General features: G+C 43.5%; 1 protein-coding gene across 4 annotated transcripts in view; it reads right to left on the bottom strand.

Moving 5' to 3' along the window:
* The window catches only part of RIPOR3 (RIPOR family member 3), a 451,742-nt gene that overhangs the window by 189,709 nt on the left and 235,663 nt on the right, over positions 1–26,370 (bottom strand). For all 4 annotated transcript variants that reach the window (XM_069243646.1, XM_069243644.1, XM_069243645.1 and 1 more), the window contains one exon: positions 3,116–3,265. In XM_069243646.1, the coding sequence (XP_069099747.1) occupies positions 3,116–3,265 (150 nt within the window). The remainder of the gene's footprint in view (positions 1–3,115; positions 3,266–26,370) is intronic.

Raw genomic sequence — 26,370 nt, 5'->3', positions numbered from 1 at the left:
TTTTTTTCCCCGTCATAAAATGTTAAATAAATCAACAGCCCTTATTTCATTTTGTTAATGTGAGGAGAGAAATGAGTCCACAGAGCTCGTTTATGTATTTGGATGGTATCTGGGAAGTTTTTGCTTTTTGTCTCTAAAGACCTTGCCCACTTGGTTTAGAGGGATAAGTCTATAATTTTGTTATCATATTAGAACCACTACAATGACACCCACCTATTCTCTAAGTACAGAAGATCTTGCTCTGTATAATATCTCCCGTAATGTAATGGTCTGCAACTGTAAACATAAAAAGTATAATGCATGCGTGTGTGTGTGTGTATCCAGATATCTCTGTGCAGATATGTACACCACATGTATGTAACTATATATATTCATTGAGCTGCATTAATGAAAATATGACACGATACTTCCTTGTAGTTTTTAATGTGTTTATGGTCAAAAGTTGGAATTTGGAAATAACCTACGGAAACATTAATGCTATCATAAAAACCTCTACTGATAAATGCCTCTTGCTACTCCCTAAAGCAATTAAAACGAATGGAATGTAATCGTCATAGTTTTTTAAACAAATGTTCAGATAAGAGATCGTTTTAGATTACATCCATTAGTGTTCCCCAGCAACAACTTTCAGGGACAGCTATTGGGCATACAGGGGCATATTTATACTTGTTTTGCGCCAAATTTGCATCATTTTTTTATGCAAATTCGGTGCAAAACTAACTCCTTATTTATACTTTGGCGCTAGCTCCAAATTTATGGAGTTAAAGTAATTTTTTGGACGTGGAAACCTACTTTGCGTCAATGAGATGCAAAGTAGGCTTTCCCTTGCAAAAAGTGACTCTATGGCCTTAGCGCCATATTTATCCCCCTGTGCTAAAAATCACGCACGGGGGGAGAGGGGTCAGATAATGGTGCAAAGCTTGCTTTGCACCATTATTTAACACCCGGGTCAGGGCAGGTGTTAGGGAACCTGTCGGCCTATTTCCATGGTGGAACACCATGGAATAAGCCCACAGGTGCCTGCCCTCCCCAGGCCCCAGGGACATCCCTACCCACACCAGAGGGGCAGCGGAGGATGGGGTACCCCATCCCAGGTAAGTACAGGTAAGTATTTTATGTTTTTTATAAAGTGCCATTGGGGGCCTCCCTACATGCAATGACCATGCCCAGGGGACCCTGGACTCCTGTGCTGGCCACTGGGGGTGGTAGGCATGACTGCTGTCTTTTATGAGACAGGAGTCATGTGGTATGGATGGTTTTGCATCAGAAAATGACGCTAGGCAGGTTAGGGTCTTTTTTTAATACTATAACCTGCCTAACATAATTTTTTGGTGCAAAAGCCCATTCTTCCATACCTCCAGCCCCACCCAGCTAATGTCATTTTTTTGGTTGCTAGCCTACCCTTTGCACCGGCTTGCATTATTCCATAAATATGGTGCTCGGCTGGTGCTCAGAAATGGTGGAAGCCGGTGCTAAACTTTTTGGTGCAAATCTGCGTTAGTGCAGCTCTGCACCAAAAAGTATAAATCAGGGCCATAATGTTTTAGAGGGCACTTACCTATCTACAATGAGATGAAAGAGTTTCCTTAATGATTCAATCTTCAGTTTTCCGGGCCTTAGTAGAACATTGTAAAATTCCTTTACATTGGGGCAGACCAGCAAACTACGAATCGGCTGGATAGTCTTATAGCTGGCATGATGAATCCTGGTAGGTATCCAGCATGCGATTTTCCCCAATATGAGCCTTTCATATCAGGCATTCATTCAACTCTTCCCTTTGCTGCTGATTTTAGTCTCGCTGACCAGTGTCAGTTTTTTAGCTCAGGGTAGCTACTTCGTGGAATAAATTATGCAGCCATTTCCAGACGTATCTGCTATGCTAAGCCTGATCCACTGGGGGGCGGGGTGGTGCAGTTTCTCAAAGTGAACCAGCATGCTGCATCACCTGAACTATTATGAAAAATGCTTGGTAAAAATAAATTTGGTCAGGGGACTCAAACATGCAATGACGTTCAGAGCTACTACAATCCATAAATCTAAGGCTCATTTTGTCAGAGGTTTTTCATAGTACATTGGTCACAGCCTATTATGTCCAATTTGGAATTTAGCCTTATTTCCAGGTAAAATTGAATGACACAATATTACGTGAGACTCATGATGACACATGTTCTTACAGAAATGAGGCTGGATTACACAGCGTGTATGAGAATTGATAGTGGGAAGAGGCTAATATCTACTAAAGTGAGTTCCTCCTATCCCTACCAGGGGCGGCTCCTCCATGAGGGCAGAGGAGCATCACCCCCTGCCAGCAGTGACAGCTGCAAAATGTTTACCAAACAACAATAATAAACTGTGTTTACTATCGTTGTTTGATAAAAGGGGGGGGGGGGCCCGGGGTGACAAGTGTGAGGGGGAGTGCACTCCCCCTTAAAGCGCATGTGTGGTTGGCAGGCCGTCTCGGACCAGCGAAACACACATGCACTGTTGGCTCTCTGCAGCCCAGCTACACAGTTGCTGGGGTGGAGAGAGCCTGCACAGGCTCCCAGTCTGCATGGGAGTGCCCTGGCTGGGCACTCCCAGCCAATCCTGACTCTGCTTTGAGCAGCGCCAGGATTGGCCGCAGGGCAGGCTAGGAGCCTGTGCCTGCAGTCAATGAGGGACAGAGGAGTGGCTCACGGCGGACGAGGTAAGTGTTTTTTTTTTTTATTTCGAATTTTATTTTAATTCCCCCCTCCCCCACCCCTTTATCTTGCCGCAAGCCACTCCTGATCCCTACGTTGAGGCTCGCAGAATATACCTCTGTTATCAGCCATATCTCATTTGACGTTCTACTATGTCATACTTGAGCCAGTGTTGATTGTGCTTCTTTACATACACATTTCAGGTGAAGTTTCCTGCTAATGGAATATAGCTGTGTGAAATTGACATCTTTCATGATTTACAAAGTTAAATAGAAATATAGTGCTCAAATAAATTGTAAGGAGTAGAACAACTCTACTCTTCTTGATCTCTGGCTTAGTTTTGTATATTGTTGTTTTTATGTTTTGTAAGGTGTAAAATGATATGCTTGCTGTGCTTGATCACCTCCCATGTTTCACAAGGGTAAACACAGTACCTCGGTGCATTCCTGGAAATTCTTGTAAAGTTCGACCAGACTTTCTCTTGACGCTTTCGTCGATGGTGACAATGAAAAGGCATGTTTCATGTTACATGCCCCATCTCGTAGCCTCCACTGGATGCAGTAAGCCTCGAACAGTTCCTCAATCTGCAATACACGTCAAATAACACATCTTTTTATTCTGTAAAAATCAGTAAAAGCGGCATTTTTTGACATACACAGAATGGCAATAACACACTGCTATCAGAATTTAGGATAACACGGCACAATATGTACTGCATCTATTACAGTTTTTGGAGTAATTGTAGATTTACATACGTCTATTGTAACGCAGTTGTACATTTTATTTTCACTTAGGGACTTTAAGGCCCGTATTTATACTTTTTTTAGCGCCGCATTTGCGCCGCTTTTTGACGGAAAACGGCGCAAACCTACAAAATACAATGGTATTTTACAAGTTTGCGCCGTTTTTGCGTCAAAAAACGACGCAAATGCGGCACTAAAAAAGTATAAATACGGGCCTAAATGCGTACGAGTTTTATCAGACACATGCCTTAGCCGAGTCACATGTCCCCGTTTTACACGGAAACACTCAATTCAGTCTTTACCCTGCTTGTTTCCACTGAGTCTATTCCAGAACTTATCATTTTGATCTCCATTCCTTCTGATCGGATGTTCTTTGACTATCTTTTCTGTTAAAAGCCTATTGTTTACCATTGGCTGACTTTATTGTAAACCTTACTTCCTTGCTTCATATTCAATGACTTTGCTTCTCGCAGCTTGTTTATTTGTGTTTGTCCCTAATATAGAGCATACCCTCATTACCATCTCTTTGACTGGCTGACTTGAATCCTTCCACTGCTCCCTTTTAGAAACTTTATTTTTATTTTTTGTTAAGCACTCCATGAGCATGCACATGTTTTCCGTCTCTCTCTCTCAAATGCCCCCCAATTGGCATAGGTGCAGCAAATATGTGAAAAAGATTAGACCTATTGGCTTTGCCATTGTGTCTCATCAGCTTTGACTACATTTGCAAGCATTTACTGACATTCTTCTCGCTCCTGAATCACATTTCACAGCAGCAACAATACTGGTTTCACTGATGTGAGTAACTCACATGCATTGCTGTGCCTTTTTTCTGTTTCCTAGATTAACTTGTAGCGCAACTGAGACTTGTCTATTGTGATATTGCTCTTAAAGGTGCTCAGTGAGTTACAACTCATACTATGGCGAGATCAGGTTGACTTCTATTCATTCAAAATCACCTTTCTGTTCTCAACTATGTGATGTAGTGCTGCATCTGACTTCCACCCACAGAAACCATTCTGCCTCTTGTCCATGATTGGAGAAGGTTGGTAATGGTGCTGTCACTACCTCTCAAAGTTTATGATCCTCCAAAGCATCCTGTGTGGTGCAGCTGGCATTCCAACTTTAATTTAAACTTGCCAAAGTAAAGCTATTTACTTTTTCAGCCTACTCAACAGAACAACTGGAGAGTCCTCCCAAGTAGTTATGTTGTTATGTTGTGTTACATTATGTTATGTAATGGTTTGTTATGTTATATGTAAATAGCAGTATCACCTGCAACGGTATCCTGGTGCTGAGCAAGTGTGTTTGCCTAGCCCTACCTATGGTAGGTTGGTTAATAGAGAAGCCAGGTCTTCAGCTTCTTGCAGGTTTCAAGAAGAGAGGAGGAGGCTGTGATGTGGAGTGGAAAGCTGTTCCATGCTTTAGGCAGGATGTAAGAGAATGCCCATCCTCCTGATCTGGTTTGGTGTATGTGTGCTATGTGTGCAAGTAGGAGTCCAGCGGAGCAGAGGTGCTTGGGTGGTTGGTGGAGGGAGATGTGACTGTTCAGGCATCAGGGGCCAAAGTTATGTAATGTCATGAATGTGTGTGTGTGAGGGGTTTGAAATGAGTGCGTTTGTGTATTGGAAGCCAGTGGAGCTCCCTGAGGTGTAGTGTGATGCGAGTTCTGTGTGGGAGGTTAAGGATGAGTGTTGCTGCTGAATTCCTGATGGTGTGTAGTCTTATTTGGTGTAGTTGGATGGTGCTCTTGATGTAGAGGGTGTTCCCGTAGTCCAACTTGCAGGTGAATAGGACATGAGTGATAGTTTTTCTAGTGTTGCTTGAAGGCCACTTGAATATTCAGGGTTTGGAAGCACTTGATTTGTGCAGTCATGTTCAGTTTGCTGTTGATGAATATTCTGAGGTTCCTGGCATGAGTGCTGGGTGTGGGTGTGGATCTGAGTTCGGACGACCACCAGTTGGAGCCCCATGGTGAGGTGCTCCTGCTAAAGAGCACTGCTTCTGTCTTGTCAGTGTTGAGCTTGAGACTGTTGGCTTTCATCCAGTTCCGAACTTCAGTGATGCAGGTGGTGAACTTGGTTCTTTTGTTGATGGTCCTATCCGAGAGGGAGAGTATGAGTGTGTGTCGGCGGTTTAGGAAAGGATGTTGAGGTTGTATGCGTTGAAGATGGTAGGCTTTTTGATGAACCTTGAGGCACTAAAAAGATGAGTTGGTGGGCTTCCGCAGAGTGAGGTGCCAGGCTGACAGCTTGTGTTCTATCTGTTAAGAAGAAGCAGCTCCAGTGTAGAGTGGGTACTTGAATGCCAATCGCGTGCAGGTGCATGATGAGGATGGGGTGTGAGACAGTGTCAAATGTTGCAGAGAGGTCCTGGAGGATGAGGGCTGCACTGTCTCTTCTGTCAAGGATCATGTGAATGTGGCAGTGATGAGTACTGTTTCTGTATTGTGATTGGACATGAATCCTGACTGCAAGGAGACAAAGAGCTGGTGGTTGCTGAGGTGAACCAATAGTTTTTCTAAAGCCTTTGCTCTGTATGGTCTGATGAGTCTGTAGTTGGAAAGCATGTCTGGGTCAGCAGATGGTTTCTTGACTAGGGACATGATGGGGGCATGTTTCCGGGTGTCCGGAAACGTGGGTGATTCAGTGGAGGCATTCATGATGGGTGTCATTGGACATTCAAACTTTGACCAAATGAAGTCATTTAATTCATCACATTGAGGTACTCTGAAAGATTAACTATCAGTCTTAAAAACACATGGTGGGTCTGTCTACTCACTACCCCTTGGAATAATGCACACATTTGTATCAAAACCTTTTTCAAGACTTATGATCCCGCCTTACCACTTTGCAACATGTTATTTATTTCCCCACATCCTTCCTCTGTACAATTAAACATTTTCTCCTATAAAGCCATACATTCATATAAAGTATATGAAAAAATGTTTCCATAAGCTTCATTGAGAACTTGCAAAGTGATTCTCATACATGCACTGTCAGAGCTTAATAAATGATTCAGAATATTGGAGAGCAAGTCCTGGTTTTAGAACAAGAATCAGTTAATCCAAAAACCACAGTTGTAAAATGTATGTTGCAACCACTCGAGGGAAATCCAATAACAGGTGCTCCTAGGCATTGCTCACAGTCAGTCCCAGTCTTATTTAATCTGCCTGTGGTCACATTTAATTGTGATTGATTATAGATAAAAGCACTGGACACCAGTTTCCTCTTGACATCCAGCAGCTAGGTTATGTTATTCGTATTTGTACTGTATACATCTGAATTTGGAGTGGACACAGTCTAGTTCTCTGACATTTATATGGCTACCCACAGCTTTGTGCTGTTTTGAAGTGTCTTCATGCATCACACTGGGATGTCAAGCCAAATATGTAGTTGCCAACACACGGATATATGGGATGGGATCTGAGGTTGATTTGAGTGACTGTAGTGTATTACCTGAGGTTGGTATGATTCATTATAGTGTATTATTTAAGGGGTGCTGTGTGAAATGTGTTTGTAAGCTGCACTGGGGATATATGTGATGTACATGTTTTTAGGGCTCATTGATCGATCTTGAACACAGCAAAATAATGCATTTTTGTTTATGACATTTGCTTGAAAAGTTTAATGCTACTTGCGGATTGGTTCCTTCCAGTATTTTTGTGCGTGTTATGGATGGTACATAGTGGGTGTTGAGTCATAATTTGGTAAATGCACTCATGATCCGTAAATAGACAGCTGGGGGACTAAGGGGACCTACGTCAGTGAGGGCTGTGGGTGTGGTATACATTAAAGTTGTATTAATTGGCCTATAGAGCTTTGGTGTTTTGGCTCATGTATGAAGGGTGCACACCAGTACTGAGCTTGGTTGCCAGAGACAGCAAGCATCCCAAAGGTGTCCACTGTCTTCTTGGCCAACAGGGTTTCCAAGGCTGCCTTGAAGCTACTACCTAAATATATAAGCTTTAAAGATAATGGCTATATACTATCAGAGAATGGCAGCAACTTAGAAAGGCACTTAGGGGCATATCTGCGCCCCTTAGCACTTGCCTAACACCACCATGTGTGTGTCATATTTAAAATACGGCGCACTATGGCGGTAGTTAGGGGACTAACATCAGAATTGTTGATGCTAGTCCAGTGCTTTGCAGGATTGGCATCAAAAATGTTGATGCTAATCCTCCAAAGCACCCAGAGGTGCCAAAAAAAATGATGCATAGAAATTTCATATTTCTTTGTGCCATTTTTTTGCCCCCCTCCAATGGGGGAACGCCCCCTTTGCATACATTATGCCTGGCGCAGGGTTACGAAGTGGCACAATGCATCTACTTTGCCACTCAGCAAACATGCACAGCGTTTTTGGCCTTTTAATGCACATTAGTGTCAATAAAATTACGCTAATGTGGTGTTAGGATGGCACTAGGGGCTTATAAATATGCCCCTTGGAGTATTCTGTCTGGGATGAGTCAGAAAGTCCTCCCTATAATATTGTTGAAATTAGCTTCAGCTCTGATGGGCGGAGGTCAGAAACCTAGGACAATAGCCCAGGGATTCATGTCAGCTACTGGAAGCCCTAGTACGACATTAGCAGATTCTTCTCCTCTAAGGGACCTGGGTGACATGTCTTTGTCATAGAAGTCCTGACTAAGGCAAGTGAGTGGACTCTAGTACCAGGCAACTACTTCTAGAGGTATCTGTGACTCTCTACTAATTTAGAAAGGCTTTAACAGGGACTACATTGCAATTAAGTCTGGAAGTGCTCACCATCCTAAACCAAACTAAACTGTGTGGGATAGGACCCTGTTCTAATGAATGTTAGTCAGCAGCTAAGGTTAGTGCTATAGAAATATCAGCAAATGTTATTGTGTGTTAATACATCCTGAACAAAGGTTTCTACTGTGGATGAGAATTTGATTCCTCTCCTGCTTACTGTAATTTGGCTTGTAGCAGAATAAAACTGGTGGTAAAGGGAAGAGTCCTATTGGTTTGAAATGACTTTCTGATCTTACAATATCAATAGAGAAGCCATCTGCCTTATAAGTTTTAATATCTGCAAGGGGGACGGAGTTTATGCCCTAGTCACTTAAAGTAATGGGTTAATGGTTTGGGACCATTGGCCAACAGCAGCCCCAATGTGCAGTCCTAATGGGTCTTTCTATTGTTATGGACTGCAATTTATATCCTTGGAGATCATAAATGTCCTCCACACAGGCTCCTAGGTTCTTGACATGCATCATGCCCAGTGTGCCAAAGTCAGAAACAGAGGAAAGAGCCATTCTGTTGTCTTCGATATCCAAGTCATCCAAAAAAGCTTTGATCCTGGACTGTCAAGACACAACGAAATTCGGTCCCCTTTTTGTACTAGACTCTGGGGATGGTGGGTAGGGGGCAATAAGGGGCAGATTTATATTAGGTCCTCTAAAGCTATTCCCTTTCTTGGGCTCCTGGGGAGTTCGTGCTATATTATCTATGCCCACCTCCACACACTTGGACATCAAAACCTAAAACTGGAATACAAAGTAATGTGTTATTGGACTATACACCTTTAGAGTGTGAGAGGACATACAGATCACGTTCCAATCCCAGACATCACTGTTAAAGATGAACCACTGTTGATGGTTAGTTTCGGTGATAGGGATTTGACTGAAATGGAAACTCAACGGCAGAAAAATGTTCTGATAGCAGATACATCCCTGTCAGGATAAGTAACAGTAAAATAGCAGTCTCATACGTTGGGCTGGTCCTGATATGGCAGTCTTCAGTTTTGCCAGCCCAATGCACCACCACATGCTTGTGTCCCTGTGGCTTGATGGTGAACCACTTTGTCTCAGAGTGGCATCATGCCAGGAAGGTAGGACCTGATGAGAGCTGTTTCTCTTCCAAGCAACCAAATACACACACAAGGTGATGGGAGGAATGCTTAAAATAAGTTTAACCAATGCCAATCACTTAGGTAGCATTCCAACCTATTGTTCTTTTGCCCACAAAGCCACCTCATACTAGATCCAGCCATATGCATCAGTTTTGGTCCTGCTCTAATAGAAACAGACCATCCTGAAATGCCAAACCTTGTCCTCTCCTAACCAGAATACAAGCAATCCAAGACCAGCTCCAGACTGATTGGGTGGCTTCAGGGGAGGGATAGCTTTGTTCTAGTGGTACAGTGAACAACGGACCCATGTCTGAGCATACCATTGTCCACTTAAAACATTACAACATAACTACAAAGGGTGATGGGAGGAATGCTTGCTATAATTCTAACCACTGACATTTGCTTGGGGTAGGACTCCAATCTATCATTATTTTGCTCACCAGGCCACCTCGACCCAGCCGTATGCAAATTTGTCTTGGTCCTGGTCCAAAGGAACAGTCTAGCCTAACTGGCCAAGCCAGTCCTCTCTGAAGTGGAACACAAGCAACTGAAGACCACCTTCAGGCCGTTTTAGTCTTAGGCCCTTTTAGTCTTCTAAGCAACACATGCCCACATCTTAAAAATTGCTCAGTTTTCAAAGTAGAAGGATTCAGCATGAAGTAGGAAAAAGGGGGTGTTTGTGAAAGGGCTAAGACAATGGTACTCAGGTATGGCCCTGGCCCGGCAGACCTTCTCCTGTGGCTCTCAAAGCTCCCTCTTGGACCCGTGGTTGCCACAGAAAATGCTGCTTGAGGTCTGTTTTTTGGTTAATTCTGCAAGCCAAGCAGTGCCATTTTTTTATCCAGGCCTTTGTTTCTAAAGTTAGTTCACCTTGTTTTACCAGCAAGGCTGACCTGCTCATAGAACAAGCTGAAATGACTATAGAAACAAAGCACAGAATTGGAAAAGCTATACAAATTGATGTAGCAAAGTCATGCTGCTCATGCTTTTTTGGTTTTGGGCTTCGTTTCAACAGCAAGTTCAACTTGTACTTTCAGTAAGGTATCCTTGCTCGCAGGCAACTGGGTTTAGCTGAGAGGACCAATGGAGGTGCATTAAAAAAGGTAGGGAAAGTGTGATCATGAGGACAGTGGGGCAGAGTCAGTGAGTGTGGGTAGGGAGGCAGGCAGTTAAAATGAACAAAATATTTTGTATCTATTTTTGGTCTTATAACCTACAGGTAACATAATGTAAAATGTACAAAAAAGATTTAAAAGTAATCATTTTCTAGAAATCTTTGGAAAAGGTGTGTTATTTATCTCATAATCCCCACCCTACTTTGTTTCCTTGGGAATGCCACAACTTTGAGGCGGCTCTTTGGCACATACCAGACTGTACGATTTAGCCCTCGAGTAAATGTTTATGACTACCCGTGGGCTAAGATCACTGAGGATGAAAGGGAGGGTAGAGAAGGGCAGTTGATGCAAGTCATGGGCTCATTCCTTTCTCAAGATAGACACCTTTAAGAAAGGGCTTCTTGTATGTGTGATTGTGATACTGCCTTGTGCGCCCTAAGTGGCTAGGGTATGCCCAGACGTGGGTCCCTTGCTTGCTGTACCACTAGATTCAAGCGAGCCAGGCTGATGAAGGGTGATACCCTGAAACTGGTCCCAGGATGCTTGAATCCTGTCCATGGAGAATCTGGCTTGGCAGTTCGGGCTGGACTGCTCCCATAGAGAGCAGTGTCAAGACTGATTTGCATATTGCTGGGTCCGAACTTGGGTGACATGGCAAGCGAAATAATGAATGATTAAACCCAGATCTGTGACTGGGGACGACTGTTTGAAAAGTTTTAAAACTCCGTCCATCATTTTATTTTGTGATATTGATTTGTGGTCCGCACATGCATGATAACGTGTTTTATTTGGTGTTTCATACCTTATTTTTTGCCACTTTTAATGGTTCTATTGTGAGATTAATGGTACAGAGTTTAGCAACCTCCGAGTGATGGAACGCTGAGTTGTCTTTACCAAGATTTAAAGCTGTGACTTGTACACAGCGTTGTTGCTTCGATAAAGTAACGGGCGTCCGTTGAGCGACATTACAAAAACGGTCCGGATTCTGGCCTTTTAATTAGTGGACGAGGAGCGCTCCAGAGTAAAAAATGTAGCACTCTTGAAGTAGCAAACGTATTTTATCTGGCTGGAGACGACAGGAAATGCATGCAGCGCACAGTTACCACAGTGAGACTGAGACGTCTTGCTCGCACAATGCCCCAGCCACACAGTGGCCCTTCCTTTAGGATTAGGGGCAACTAACTGTAATGCCACTGATACAAGTTAAGAGTATTCAGTCTTACAAAACCAGAAGCGGACATAGGCAAGCAAAGTCTTTCAGCAAATTCCTGGTGTGTTTACACGGTGGATGAAGGAAGCAGGAAGTCCCACTGCAGGCACACTGGAGCACACACAACTCCACTCCAGCCTCGCCCTTGCTTGTTTATCTTTCAAGGTCGATGACTTTTTCTAATTTACTTCTCAACTCAGACGGCATGATTTTGTTCCCAGGGCAATGGACTGAATTAGGAGGCCTCTCCGGATTTGCTGATCGTTATTACCACATTGGATTGCTGGTATGAATATTTCCAAATACGCATATTTTAAGTATTAATGTTTTGTATAAAAAATGTATATAAAAAACACTACATGTGCGCGGGCTGAAATTATTAGCAGCGCAAACTTGAACCAAATGATGTAGCAATTACGGAGACTTTTGCGAAAGAATGTTTCTAACCCTTTGTAGATAAATTTTTTGTCGGTAATGACCCCTACCACATTATTAAAAATGATTTCAGTTTTCAAATTTGACCTTTAGTTTTATCCTACTTTTTAAGTTATTTTAGCACAACACATTGTTTTAAAGCACAAACACATGTGCCATCCCCAGGACAGATTTAAGTAATAAAGAATAAACGACGGCAGAATTATGTGTTCTCTAAATTAATTTGCTTGGAAAGGGAGTTAAGCCTAAAATACCAACATTTTCTGTGAATAGGGCAGGCTTGTGAGCCAAAGACAACGCACAATAATCGTCCGCCCCGCGTGACCTTCTGCTACACTTCAGCACGTCAAGTAATGCACGACGCAGCTAGAATTGCTGAACCGAGCTCCCCTTTTAGTACTAGGGATGCCACAATTAATTAAAGGACTACATAATTATTTTCATAATATCCTTTTTTATTGCTTCAACTGACCCTTCGCCTCCATGCAGCCATCCCTGGAAACAAAGCCAGAAAAAGCAGCTTTTGCATTCCCCATGCTTTTAGCCACTCACACAAACAGAGGGGTGGACTGGCTTATGGAGAGGACAATATGGCAATGCTGGAAGGGCTGATCTGATTCATTAGTGTGTAGTCCGTTTTTAAGTTAAGCACAAGTGCTTTGACCTATTGTAATTCTTGTGGGCTTTTAACCACGCCCATCTCATGCCCATCACTTTCACTCTTGGGCTTGCTTTTCAAAAATCACTTGAGGTCATTAGAAAATACCTTATGTTTGTGCCGCCTTGCGGCTGTTTTTGTCACACCTTGCAGACTGCTCCCGTTACATGGATTATTGCATGATTGCCGATATAGTTCTCTCCCCTTCCTGCTGCATGGCGGCCATGGCGCTCACATTGCGAACAAGCACTATAAACTCGATCTGCAGTATTAAAGCGCTGGTCCCATTGTTCACTGTTACCTATTCAGAGTCATTTCTTGTGGCTCTCCACTTAAAACACTTGAAATTGGTAAATGCTTTACATAAAACAGAAATCCTCAAAGCGAAAGCGGCTCTCCCGGCACAGCAGGAGAGCCGATACTGCAATATTCACTGCACTCGAGAAACTCGGCTCATAATGCTTTGCAGGGCATTGCTTTTACAAAACATTTTTGCCCATCACTCAGCCTGTGATGCTCCTAGTACAATAGGGAAACAACCAAAACGTTCAGCACAACATGCTCTTTCTGTCTACATCATTTCTGGGTCCCCACAATAGGTTAGTGGGGGCCCCAAAATAATAACCCCTGCCACCATTCAATGTTTTTTTAAGTGCTCTCATGGCTGGAACTTTTGTTTTACAGCTGAGAGTTGTTTGTGGTTCAAAGGCCTTGTTTGTAATATCATTGTCATAGGCCTGTTACTCCTAAAAATGTGTAATGCATTAATCTCTATCTAGGGGCTAAATATCCACCATCTTATTTTTTGTGTTATGCTCTTTAGGGGTTAACTATATAGGTACATGACCATGGCCCATATTTTTAATGTTTATTGCTACATTTGTGTCATTTTTTGATGCAAAATCAGTGCAAACTAAAAAATACAATTGTATTTTGGAAGTGTGCGCTGCTTTTGCGTCAAAAAATGATGCAAATGCGGCGCTAAAATAGTATAAATATGGGCCCATGGTTCTTACAAATGCTAATTTCTTTGTGGTGTCCTCTAGGGGCTGTTTTAAGCATTACAGTCATATCAACATACTAAAATATTCATAGCACATGGAAACATGCCCCATAATGCTTTGCAGGGCATTAGTCTGACAAAACATTTTTGCTCATAACTAAGCCTGTGGTGGTCCTAAGACAATGGTACCACCACCAAAACGTTCCTTCACAATGTGCTCTTGCTGTCTACATCATCTCTGGTTCCCCATCCTATGTTAGTGGGGACACCAAAATAATAACCTGCACCACCACTCATTGACTTTTTAAGTGCTCTTGTAGCTGGGACCTTTGCTTTACAGCTACAATTAGTTTATGTGTTAAGAGCCTAGTTACTAATATTATTTCTATAGGCTTGCTGTTCCTGGGAATGTAACATGCACTATGCTCTCTATGGGTTAAAATATATGGTTATTATGCTTTGTTTAATGCCATTTTCTTTTTGTATGGTTATATTCTCTGGGGGATAACTATATTGTTATATGATCATGTTTCTTACAAATGCTGTTTTTTTATTGAGGTGTTCTCTAAGGACTGTTCTAAGCATTACAGTCATATCCACATATTAAAATATTTTGAAATCTACCCCATAATTCTTTGCAGGGTATTACTTTTACAAAACATTTTTGCTTATAACTCAGCCTGTGGTGGTCCTGGGACAATGGGACCACCACCAAAACGTACATGCTCTTTCTGTCTACATAATTTCTGGGTCACAACACTATATTAGTGGGGACTACAAAATAATAACCCTTACCACCATTCATTATCTTTTTAAGTTCTCTCAGGATTGAAATGTATGCTTTACATGTGAGAAAAAATATGTTTTATGGGCTTTGTTTGTAATATAATTGCAATAGACCTACTTGTCTTTAAAGTGTGTAGTGCACTACACTCTCTAGGGGTTTACTATACAGTTGTTTTTGTCATGGGGTTATGCCGTTAGGTGCTAACAATATGGGTACAGGACCATGTTTCTTACAAATGCTACTTTTGTTAAGGTGTTTTAAGCAATGTCAAAAGTTTATTTCTGATGAAGGTTTATATGATAATTGAATGTTTTAATAAACTTTCTTTATTACAATTATGACCAGGATTCAGGCCACCTTAACATCCTTATTACAATATGAGTGTTTGAACACTTGGGGCCGTATTTATACTCTGGTTGCGCTGAATTTGCGTCGTTTTTTTCGACGCAAATTCGACGCTAAACTAACGCCAACTAACGCCATATTTATACTATGGCGTTAGACGCTTCGGGCGCCAAAGTGCCCGGAGTGAGCGTCATTTTTTAGCGTGAACACCTTCCTTGCGTTAATGAGATGCAAGGGAGGCGTTCCCGTCTTAAAAAATGACTCCCAGGCCTTTACGTGGTATTTATACTCCCGGGCAAAAATGACGCCCGGGAGTGGGCGTGGCCAAAAACGGCGCATTTGCGCCGCTTTTTAACGCCTGGGTCAGGGATGGCGTTAAGGGACAAGTGGGCTCAAAATGAGCCCACAGTGCCCTCCCCTGCCCCCAGGGACCCCCCCTGCCACCCCTGCCCACCCCAGGAGGACACCCAAGGATGGAGGGACCCATCCCAGTGAAGTACAGGTAAGTTCAGGTAAGTATATTTTTTGTTATTTTTCAATTTTTTTTTGTGGCATAGGGGGGCCTTATTTGTGCCCCCCTACATGCCACTATGCCCAATGACCATGCCCAGGGGACATAAGTCCCCTGGGCATGGCCATTGGGCAAGGGGGCATGACTCCTATCTTTACAATGATAGGAGTCATGTTGATGGGGGATGGGCGTCGAAAAAAAATGGCGCAAGTCGAGTTACGACGATTTTTTCGACGTAACCTGACTTGCCCCATTTTAAGACGCCCATACGCCATTTTCCCCCTACGCCGGCGCTGTCTGGTGTACGTGGTTTTTTTCCACGCAAACCAGGCAGCGCCGGTCTGCTTGCGCCGGCTAACGCCATTCCATAAATACGGCGCCCGCATGGCGCTTCAGAATGGCGTTAGACGGCGCAAAAATTTTTGACGCTAAACTGCGTTAGCGCAGTTTAGCGTCAAAAAGTATAAATATGGGCCTTGATATGTTTGGACGACTCTTCTAGTTTATTTCTTGTGTCTTTTATTGAGGAATTGTGTTAGCCAGTTAGCAACTCTGATGGTGGGGTGGTGAAAGTGGTAGTCTATTGGAATTAGCATGGCCGATTTAAATTAGGATGCTAAATAGCAACATTATTTTTTTTGCTGCAGATAGAAGAAGGTAAATTGAAGTGCTTTGGTTATATGCAGGGCCACTGGAATTATATGGCAGGAAAAGACAAATTTATTGACCAATATATGTGGCAACAAAAGTCTAGTTATGAATTTATAATGCCAATAGCTCTAACTCAAGAAAATGTGATACATATTGCATTGCAAATGCTGGTTTTGGCTGGTTTTAGGGCTGTTTTATGTCCCAGTTGGTGGATTTTATTGTTCCTATCAATACTATTCCCACAACCAGTGCCTACAGAAATCTCAAATGCTTGCAGTCTCCTATGCCGTGCAAAACACATACACCGAGTCTCTGTACAAGTTTAAAACTGCCCCATTTGCAATGCGGACACCTTCTTTAGCTAGTCGACTCCCTAATGGGGCCACTTTTGTCTTGGTTTCCGGTCATATTAACTGTTCAAACCAGACACATTGCAACAATAAGGTTAAGGTGTCCAAGCAGGGTACGCTCGTCATTGCTTCAAAGAAAGTGACTTGTGTCACACCCAGTGCTTACCATTTAAGAAAGCAACTTCAGGAGCTCAAAGATTTTCTTATGAATGCTTGAGATGAGAGGACGTTTGAGCATTGGAGAGGGCTGATACCAATCGAAAACATATACTGGAGGGTCAGGAACAGATTTCCTTGTTAGTGGTTGCAATGCCACTATAAGTTCTCTTATGCTACAAAATATTCGAGTCTGCACAGCAACAGATCGCGAGTGCTGAATCAATATTTGTAGCTTCCAGAATCCTGGATTTGTTTTTGTACAACTGATTTACAAAAATATTTAAAACTCACAGAACTCTTTGGCCTCTAGGAGCATGTGAATTTTGATGTTGGCTCATCCAGAGTTTTTGTGTGGCCAAAGCCCCAGAATTTATATCTGAATTTATCTTGAAAATCCCAAACTGGCAAAAGGGATCAACACCTGGAAAACATATTGTAATACTGCAAAAGTCACAGGACACAGACTGGTGCCTTAGAGTGACTGGATATAGTGAAGTATTAATTTAGAGCTTGGTACTATCCTTCTTTATCTGATTCCAATTTTGACTGATTGAAAGCCTTAGGGAAAATAGGGTAGCTCAGTAGAACAAGCAATGGCAAAGCCAATAGCTCTCATCTATGCAGATGAGAGTGGTGTTGTGAGGCACAGAGTGGAGTAGAGTGTCATGATGTAGAGTGGTGTTGCGTGGCATAGAGTGTTGTAGAGTGAATTGGAGCACTGTGTTATAGAGTGGAGCGGCATAGAGTCAGGTGGTGTAGAGTGTCATTTAGTAGAGCTGAATGGAGTGTCAAAGAGTGGTGTGGTGTACAGTGAAGTGGAGTGTCATAGAGTGGAGTGCATAGAGTGGAGTAGGGTGTCAAATAGTGAAGAGTAATAGAGTGAAGTGGCATAGAATGGAATGGAATATAGTGGCATATAGTGGAGTGAAATATAGTGTTGTAGAGAGGAGTGGTGTAGAGAGTCATAGAGTGGAGTGTCATATATTGTCACAGTGTGTTGTAGAATGGAGTAGAGTGGAGTGCTGTAGAGTAGGGTGTTGTACAGTGGAGTGGCATAAAGTGGTGTAGAGTAGAGCGACATAGAGTGGAGTAAAGTGTCAGAGAGTGGAGTGGCATAGAGTGGCGCTAAGTGAAGTAGTGTCATACAGTAGAGTAGAATGGAGTGGCATAAAGTGGAGTGTCATGCCGTGAAGTGGAGTAGAGTGTCATAGAGTGGAGTGGTGTAAAATGGAGTAGAGTATTACAGAGTAGAGTGGCATAGAGTGTAGTGGAATTGAGGTGGAGTGGCATAGATTGTTGTAGAGTGGAGTGGAATGAAGTACAATTGAGTGGAGTAGGATACAGTGGAGTGGAGTGTAGCAGAGTGGAGTGGCACAGCGTGGAGTAGAGTGTCATTGAGTGGAGTGTCATGGAGTGGAATGGCATAGAGTGAAGTGGCAAGAGTGATGTAGTGTGGAGTGGCATAATGTTTCAGACTGGAATGTAGAGAGTGGGGTAGGGTGGAGTGGCATAGAAAGGAGAAGGGTAAACTGCAGGGCTGGACTGGGAGTCGAAAGCAGCCCTGGCAAATTTTGTCAGACCATCCCCCGTAAGGTATATAGCGAGCAAGCCTAACCACTACAATGGGGCTTGTGGGGTTCTTCACCCACCCAAAAAATTGGAAAAAATGGCAAAATGGTGCATTCTACAATGCATTTTTCATTAGATATTTAATTGTATTCATTTTTAAAGCATAGTAAATGATGGCATTACAATGCACCAGGATACAGAAATCTTTATTGGTGCTCTTTAATGATTCCCTCACCATCACCCTCCAAGAGAAACTTTCATCTCTCCATAGTCCCTCTCTCACATGTATTTCATTTGTTTTATAGCACCGTTCTAACAAGAGTACGGTGTTGAAGCACTTTACATCACACACCATCATAGACAATGAACTGCACATGTGTAAACCAGTATATAGAAAATATTAGAAAAGACAAAGGGGGCTACAAAGTGTAGGATTCACATGTCATACATACTGATAGGCATTTTTAAAGAGTGCTTGGTCTGGCGTACCATAAACTCAGGATTCAGACTGTAGCACAGTGGTTAGGGATGACTTTACTAATCATTTATTTCTACTCCATCAAACCCTTTTTAGCAAAATTAAGATAATCAAAGACTGGGAAAATAACATAACTTTCTAACCTGTACAATGGAGTTTGCATGCATCTCTTTGATGGCAGTTCATAGCTCACTGTGCTAGATAATGATTCTAACTTATGAACTGCACAGTAACAATAGGATTTCTGTTTCAGAAGCAGTATCCCACTGAGCATTGCACATAAAATACTGCTCTGTGATCTGCATAGTGCGTGTTATTTGCAGAAGGCATAGTAACCTACCTAAGATGAGTCAAAACTATCACTAAACAAAACTCCGGTGTCCCTCCAGCAGGTACATTAATCACCAGAGTTAACTTGGCACTTTTATTGTTGCCTGAACACTGTTGGATATACAAGGAACTCAGCAGTATTTTTAAAACTGCTTCACTGTTAGAAAACTAGCCCCCTAGTAACAAAAGCTGCCCCTGGAACCTTACAGCCTCCCAGGGTAATGCCTGATGCCCGGTACAGCCAGTCTGGCCTTGGTAAACTGTTGCAGAGTGAAGAGGCATAGAGGGTTGGACAGTAGAGTGTTGTGTAGTGTCATACACTGTTGCAGAGTGGAGAAGAGTGGAGTGTCAGAGAGTATCATGGGGTGTCAGAGTAGAAAGAATGTCATAGAGTGGAGTCACATAGAATGGAGTAAATTAGAATGTACTGCTGTAGAGTGGAGTAGAGTGTTGTGGAGTGTCAGAGTAGGGTGATGTAGCTGGGAGTAGAGTGGCAGAGTGGAGTGGAATAGAGCACAGTGGTGAAGAGGGGAGTGGTGCAGAATGAAGGTGAGTATCATGGAGTGGTGTGGTGTAGAGTGAAGTGGTGTGGAATGGTGTAGACTGGATTAAAGTGTAATTGAATGGTGTAGAGTGTCATATAGAGGGGTGGCATAGAGTGACGTAGCATTGAGTAGTGTAGAGTGGAGTGGCATAGAATGGAGTAGAGTGTCATACAGGTGAGTGGTGTAGTGCAGAGTGGAGTAGAGTGTCAAACAGTGTTGTAAAGTGGAGCAGAGTATTGCAGGGTGGAGTGGTACAGAGTGGAGTGGCATAGAGTGAAGTGTAATATAGTGTAGGTGAGTGCTGTAGAGTAGAGTGGAGTGTTCTAGAGTGGAGTAGAGTGGAGTGGTGTAGATTGTTGTAGAGTGGCATGGCAGAGTGGAGTAGAGCGTTGTAGAGTGGAGTAGAGTGTCATGGAGTGGAGTGACATTCGAAAGAATGTAACCGAATGGAGTGGAGTGGAGTGACATAGAGTGGACTGGGGTAGAGTTAGGTAGAATGTCATAGTGTGGAGTGTGGTAGAGTGGAGTGTTGTAGAGTAGAGTAGAGAGTCACAGAGTAGAGGGGCGCAGAGTGGAATGACACAGAGTGCAGTAAAGTGATGCTGAGTTGTGTGCAGTGGATCAGAGTGTCGTAGAGTGGAGTGCCATAGAGATGAGTGAGTAGTGTCACAGAGTGAAGCAACATTGAGTTTTGCTGAGTAGTGTCATAGAGTAGAGAGGTGTGTCACAGAGTAGAGTGAGTGTCGTAGAGTGTCATCTAGTGTCACAGAGTAGAGTAGAGTGCAGTGGCATAGTCAGGAGAAAAGTATAGTGGAGCGGCTTAGAGTGGAGTAGCATACAGTGAAGTAAAATGTTGTAGAGTGGAGTGGCGTTGAGTGATGTGGCATAGAGTGGAGTGATGTATACTGACATAAAGGATCTTAGAGTGGAGTAGTGTACAGTGGAGTAAAGTGTCATGGAGTGGCATACAGTGGAGAAGAGTGACATATAATGGAGTTGTGTAGAGTGAAGTAGTGTTAACTAGCATAGGGTGTCATACAGTGGAGTGCCATAGAGTGGAGCAGCATATCGTAGCGTGGAGAGTCATAATAGAAGAGTGCTGCAAAATGGAGTAGAGTGTTGTAGAGTGGGGCAGAGTGTTGTAGGGTGTAGAGTGATGTAGATTACAGTGGCATAGATTGGAGTAAAGTGGCATGGAGTGGCATAGAGTGGAGTGGTGTAGAGTGGCACACAATGGAGTGCCATAGAGTAGAGTAGAGTGTAGTACAGTGTAGTACAGTGGAGTGTCCTAAGGCAGAGTGTCGTAGAGTTCTGTACCATGCAGTAGAGTGGAGCTGTAGAGAGTGGAGTAGAGTGTGGTACAGTGGAGTGGCATAGAGTGGAGTACAGTGGTATATATTGGAATGGCACAGAGGAAGTGGTGTGGAGTTTTGTAGAGTGGAGAGGCGTATAGTGTAGTGGCGTAAAGTGGAGTAGAGTCTTGTAGAGTGGAGGTGTATAGTATGGCATAGAGTGAAATAGAGTGTCATAGATTGGAGTGGAGTAAAGTGGATTAGAGTGTTGTAGAGTGTCATAGAGTGAAGTTTTAAAGAGTGGAGCAGAATAGAGTGGAGTGGTTTAGAGTGGTGCAGAGTGTCATAGAGTGAAGTGGCATTGAGAGGAGTAGAGTATTGCAGAGTGGAGTGAAGTAGTGCGTCCAATGTGGAGTAGGATAGGGTGGAGTGGCATTTAATGGAGTAGAGTGTCATAGAATGAGTGTTGCAGAATGGAATGGTGTAGAGTGGAATAGAGTGTTATAGAGTGGACTGGTGCAGAGTAGAGTTGAGTAGAGTGTCTTAGAGTGCTGTAAAGTGGAGCAAAGTATTGTAGGGTGTAGTGATGCAGAGAGGAGTGATGTACAGTGGTGTAGAGTGGAGCGTAATATAGTGTCATTGAGTGTTGTAGAGTAGAGTAGAGAGTATTGTATATTGGAGTAGAGTGTTGTAGAGTGGAGTAGTGTAGAGTAGTGTAGAGTAGTTAGGGTGTTGTAGAGTGGTAGTGACATTCAGTGGAACATAGTAGAGTGGAGTGGAGTGGCATAGAGTGGAGTGGTGTGAAGTGAATTAGTGTGTCATACTGTAGAGTGTCATGGAGTGGAGGTTTGTAGAGTGGAGTAGAGAGTTGTAGAGCAGAGAACAGTAGAGTAGAGTGGAAAGTCACAGAGCACAATAAAGTGGTGCTGAGTTGCGTAGAGTGGATCACAGTGCCGTAGAGTGGAGTGTCATAGAGTTGAGTGTGCAGAGTGTCGCTAAGTGAAGTGAGATTGAGTTTCCCAGAGTGGAGTGTCATAGAGTGGAGTCATATTCTTTGGAGTATCATTGAGTGGAGAGAGTGTTGAAGTTTGCCATGGAGTGTCGCAGAGTGTTGAAGAGTGGAGTGGCATCGAGTGGAGTAAAGTACAGTGAAGTGGCATAAAGTGGAGTAGCATAAAGTAGAGTAGAATGACATGGAGTGTCAGAGTGGATTACAGTGTCGTAGAGTGAAGTGGCATAGAGTGGAGTGGCATAGAGTGGAGTAGAGTGGCTTAGAGTGAAGTGGTGTAGAGCAGAGGTGTGCAGAGCGCAGCAGAGTATCACAGAGTGGAGTAGTGTACAGTGGAGTGAAGTGTCATGGAGTGCCAAACATTGAGTGACATATAGAAGAGTGACGTCAAGTGAAGTAGTATTGAGTAGCGTAGAGTGCCATAGTGTGGAATGGCGTAGAGTGGAGTAGAGTGTCATACAGTAGAGTGGCATAGAATTGGGTAGAGTGGAGCAGAGTGTAGTAGGGTGGAGTGACAGAGTCGATTGGTGTGTAGTGGAATGTAGTGTAGAGTATAGTGTACACTAGAGTGGAATGTTGTAGAGATGGAGTGGCGTAGAGTGAAGTGGAGTAGAGTGGAGTGGTGTAGAGTACAGTGGCATAGTATGGAGTAGAGTGGAATTGCAGGGAGTGGAGTAGAGTGTCATCGAGTGGAGTGTTGTAGAGTGGAGTAGTGTGGTATAGAGTGGAGTGGCATAGAGTGAAGTGATGTGGAGTGGCACATAGTGAAGTGTGTTAGAGTGGCATAGAGTGTAGTGGCGTAGAGTGGAGTAGAGTGTCGCAGAATGGATGGACATAGAATGGCATAGAGTGAAGTAGAGTGTCATAGATTGGGGTGGCATAGAGGGGAGTAGAGTGAAGCAGAATGTCGTAGACTGAGGTTTTGTATAGCGGAGCAGCAAAAAGTGGAGTAGCTTAGAGTGGCACAGAGTGTCATAGAGTGGAGTGGCTTTGAGAGGAGTAGAGTGTCGTAGAGTGCCGTAGAGTGGAGTAATGTATTGCAGAATGGAGTGGGGAAGAGTGGAGTGACATAAAATGGAGCAGTGCCATAGAGTATTTTGTAGAATGCAGTGGTGTGGAGTGGAGTGGAGTGTTGTAGAGTGGAGTTATGGAGAGTGGAGTGGCATAGAGTGGAGTATAGTGGCTTACAGTGGAGTAGAGTGAGAAACAGTGGAGTGTCAGAGTTGGGTGGTGTAGAGTGGACTAAAATAGAGTGGGGTAGAGTAGAGTGGCATAGAATGTAGTGACAGAGTGGAGTTGTGTAGAGTGAAGAGATGTGTTGTACAGTGGCGTGTCATAGAGTGGAGTGTTCTAGAGTAGAGAACCTTAGAATGGAATAGCAGAGAGTAGAGTGGCGGAGTGACACAGAGTGGAGTACAGTGCATTATAGGAGAGTGGAGTGTCACAGAGTTGAGTGGCATAGAGTGGAGTGATGCAGAGAGGAGTAGATTGGCGTAGAGTGGAGTGGTGTAGAGTGGAATTGAGTGTCGTAGAGCAGAGAGGTGTGGAGTTGTGTAGAGTGGAGTGACGAAGAGTAGAGTATAGTGGTATAGAGTGGAGTGGAACAGAGTGGAATGGGATAGATAGGGGAGTGGTATAGAGTGGAGTGTCATAGAGGGGGATGGTGTAGAATGGAGTTGCACAGAGTGGAATAAGTGCCAGGAGTGGTGTAGAGTGGAGTGGCATAGAGCAGAGTGATGGAGAGTGCAGTGGCATGTTGCAGAGTGGAGTGGCATAGAGCAGAGTGATGGAGAGTGGAGAGGTGTAGAGTGGAGTATTGGAGAGTGGAACAGAGTAAAGTGAAGTGGCGCAGAGTGTCATAAAGTTGAGTGTCACAGAGCGGAGTGGAGTAAAGTGGCATAGAGTGGAGCGGTGTGCAGTGGAGTGGCATACAGTGGAGTTCAGTGTTATAGAGTGGAGGGACATATAGTTGCATAAAGTAGAGTAGAGTGTCATTGAGTGACGTGCAGTGGAGTGTAGTACAGTGACATAGAGTGGAGTGGTGAAGAATGGGGTAGAGTAGAGTGGCATAGAGTGGAGTATGCATTGTGTGGTAGCACACTGCCATTACAGACAATACATTTTCATTTGAAATGACAATTACATTTGCACAGACTAATAAAACTATACAGCACACAAACAATAATGAGTGGAAATCGGATTGGCCTAGTTCAAAACCTTTGTTCCATTGCACTTCAGAACTACAAAACATTTGCTCAATTTGTGCTTACCTAATTCTAATATATTCTGAAATATTTGTACAGTTCATTTGTTAACAGTTAAATTTTGTTGTGTGCTAGGCAAAAATAATATACTATCAACTACTCAATAAGATTGTCACATCAATCCTCCTTTCCACTCAGGGAAAGAAAAGTAAAAAACAATATCCTACCTTACACAGAGTCTAACATTTAACCTCTGTTCTTAAATGCACAACAATAGTGACAAGATAAAAACAGAATTTAAAAGTCTGTTTATTGGGCATTCGCTTCTGAACTCCAACATGCTTATTTGGGGGTGCTTCAGCACCCATGCTTCCCTACATTCAGCACTTATGGCATTGGTGTGAAAATGAGGAAGAGGGTTGCTTAAGGTATGTTATTAGTAAAGATCACTGGACACAATAAACAAACTCATAGCGGAACATTGCTCCACACAGGCATGTGAGATTGATGAACTGGAAGTGGCAGAGATCACTAGAATCAATCAAGCAGAAAGACGGGAGGCAGGAAGCCTTTTCAAAGAAATACAGCATGTTAACTGCTTCCTGAACTTGCATATAATAGAAACAACTGAAAACAAATGTCCTATCATGGAATGCCTCACAAAAAAATAAAAAAAATAGTACCCAAAAAGTGAGCACCCGTAGAAGCATACAAGGATCCAGTCAGAGAGGTGGTAAAAGGCTATGATCCAGGGGAGCGACAAAGACATGCTGGATAGCCTGAATTAATAAAGCCAGTAAACAGAAAGCAAGCAAATGTGAGTTACAAAACGGAACACCTATAGTGAGCACTGGGCAGAATGCCTTCCAAGGGAAGTTTTCAGCATATCCCCAATAGGTAACTGCAACAGCAGGTGTAGCGTAGACAGAAAGCTGCTGAGGGCTAGCACAGAGAAGGGAAAGAGCTCGGGTAAAGGGTATAGCGAAGAGGACAGAGCATGAATAGAAGGGGAGTGGAAAGATTGCACATGTAGAAGGGAGAGCCGCAGCATCAGAAATGAAAGGAGAGAGATGACAGGTCAAACGTGAGAAAGGAAACAGAGAAAAGGGGCAAGGTGCAGTGACATTAGACAGTACAGCCAAGATAGATGGGACAGTAGGAAGGTGCAGTGGACAGGGAGTGATCAGCATCCATGCTCCTTGGCGGGGCTCCTTGGAAACAAATTGGAAAGCCTCATTAAAGTTAATGGTGAATCATGGCTTCCAGGTTTCCAAGTCCATACTTAATAGTTACTCCGTGCGATTTTTGTGCATTCTGGAAGATGTAGTCCTGGTTTTAAAATAGGATAAACAAGAGTAACAGTGCCAGACAGCAAAAAACAGCTGCACTGAAGCACTTAGGGGCATATTTATATAAAAATGTTGATGCACATTCAGCGCATACCTTGCCCCATATTTATACAATTACGTCCCACCCCGCGAATGTCAAAATTCCTCTGTGTGCGTCATTTTCTGGATGCGGGAAACTGCCTTGCGTTAATGACATGCAAGGTAGGCAGCCCCATCCAAAAAATGACTTTAAGGCCTGTGCGCCTTATTTATACTCCCGCGGCATTTTGACGCACAGGAGGGGGCGGGCTTTAAAAAATGGCACACAGCCTGATGTGCGCAATTTTTTAACGCCTGGGTGAGGGCAGGCGTTAAGGGACATGTGGGCCCACTTCCCTAGTCTCTGACCATGGAAGCAGTCCACAGGTGCCCTCCCCTCACCCCAGGGACACCCCCTGCCACCTCTGCCCACCCCTGGAGGACTCCCATGGATGAGGGGACCCATCCCAGGTAGGTACAGGTAGGTTGGGGTAAGTATAATTTTTTTTTTTTTTTAAAGTGGCATAGGGGGGCCTATCTTGGGCCCCTCTACATGCCACTGTGCTCACTGGCCATGCCCAGGGGACAAAAGTCCCCTGGGCATGGCCATTGGGCAAGGGGACATGACTCTTGTCTTTGCTAAGACAGGTGTCATTTCAGTGAGGGTTGTGCGTAAAGAAATGGCGCAAGTCCTGTTTGAGCCATGATTTTTGACTCAAACCTGACCTGCACCATTTTTTGACACACAACCCCAATTTTTCCCTACGCCAGCACTGCCTGGTTTTAGTCATTTTTTTTTACTCTGACCAGCCCGCAGCACCGGCTAATGTGAATCCTGTAATAAGGCGCCCACCTGGTGCGTAGGAATGGCGTTAGCTGGGGGTACTTTTTTTTTCGCAAACCAGAGGTTGTGTTGGTTTGCGTCAAAAAGTATAAATATCGGCCTTAGTCGTTCTTAGATTTGGTAAACTTGGCAGATATTGTTAGTACTAAGCAGAGGGTTCAAAACATAAGTCTACACATATTATGAACTATGGCCGCATATCAACTGACA

Source organism: Pleurodeles waltl, chromosome 7, assembly GCF_031143425.1.
Source record: "Pleurodeles waltl isolate 20211129_DDA chromosome 7, aPleWal1.hap1.20221129, whole genome shotgun sequence".
NCBI lineage: Eukaryota > Metazoa > Chordata > Amphibia > Caudata > Salamandridae > Pleurodeles > Pleurodeles waltl.
This window is presented reverse-complemented; position numbering and strand designations above follow the sequence as displayed.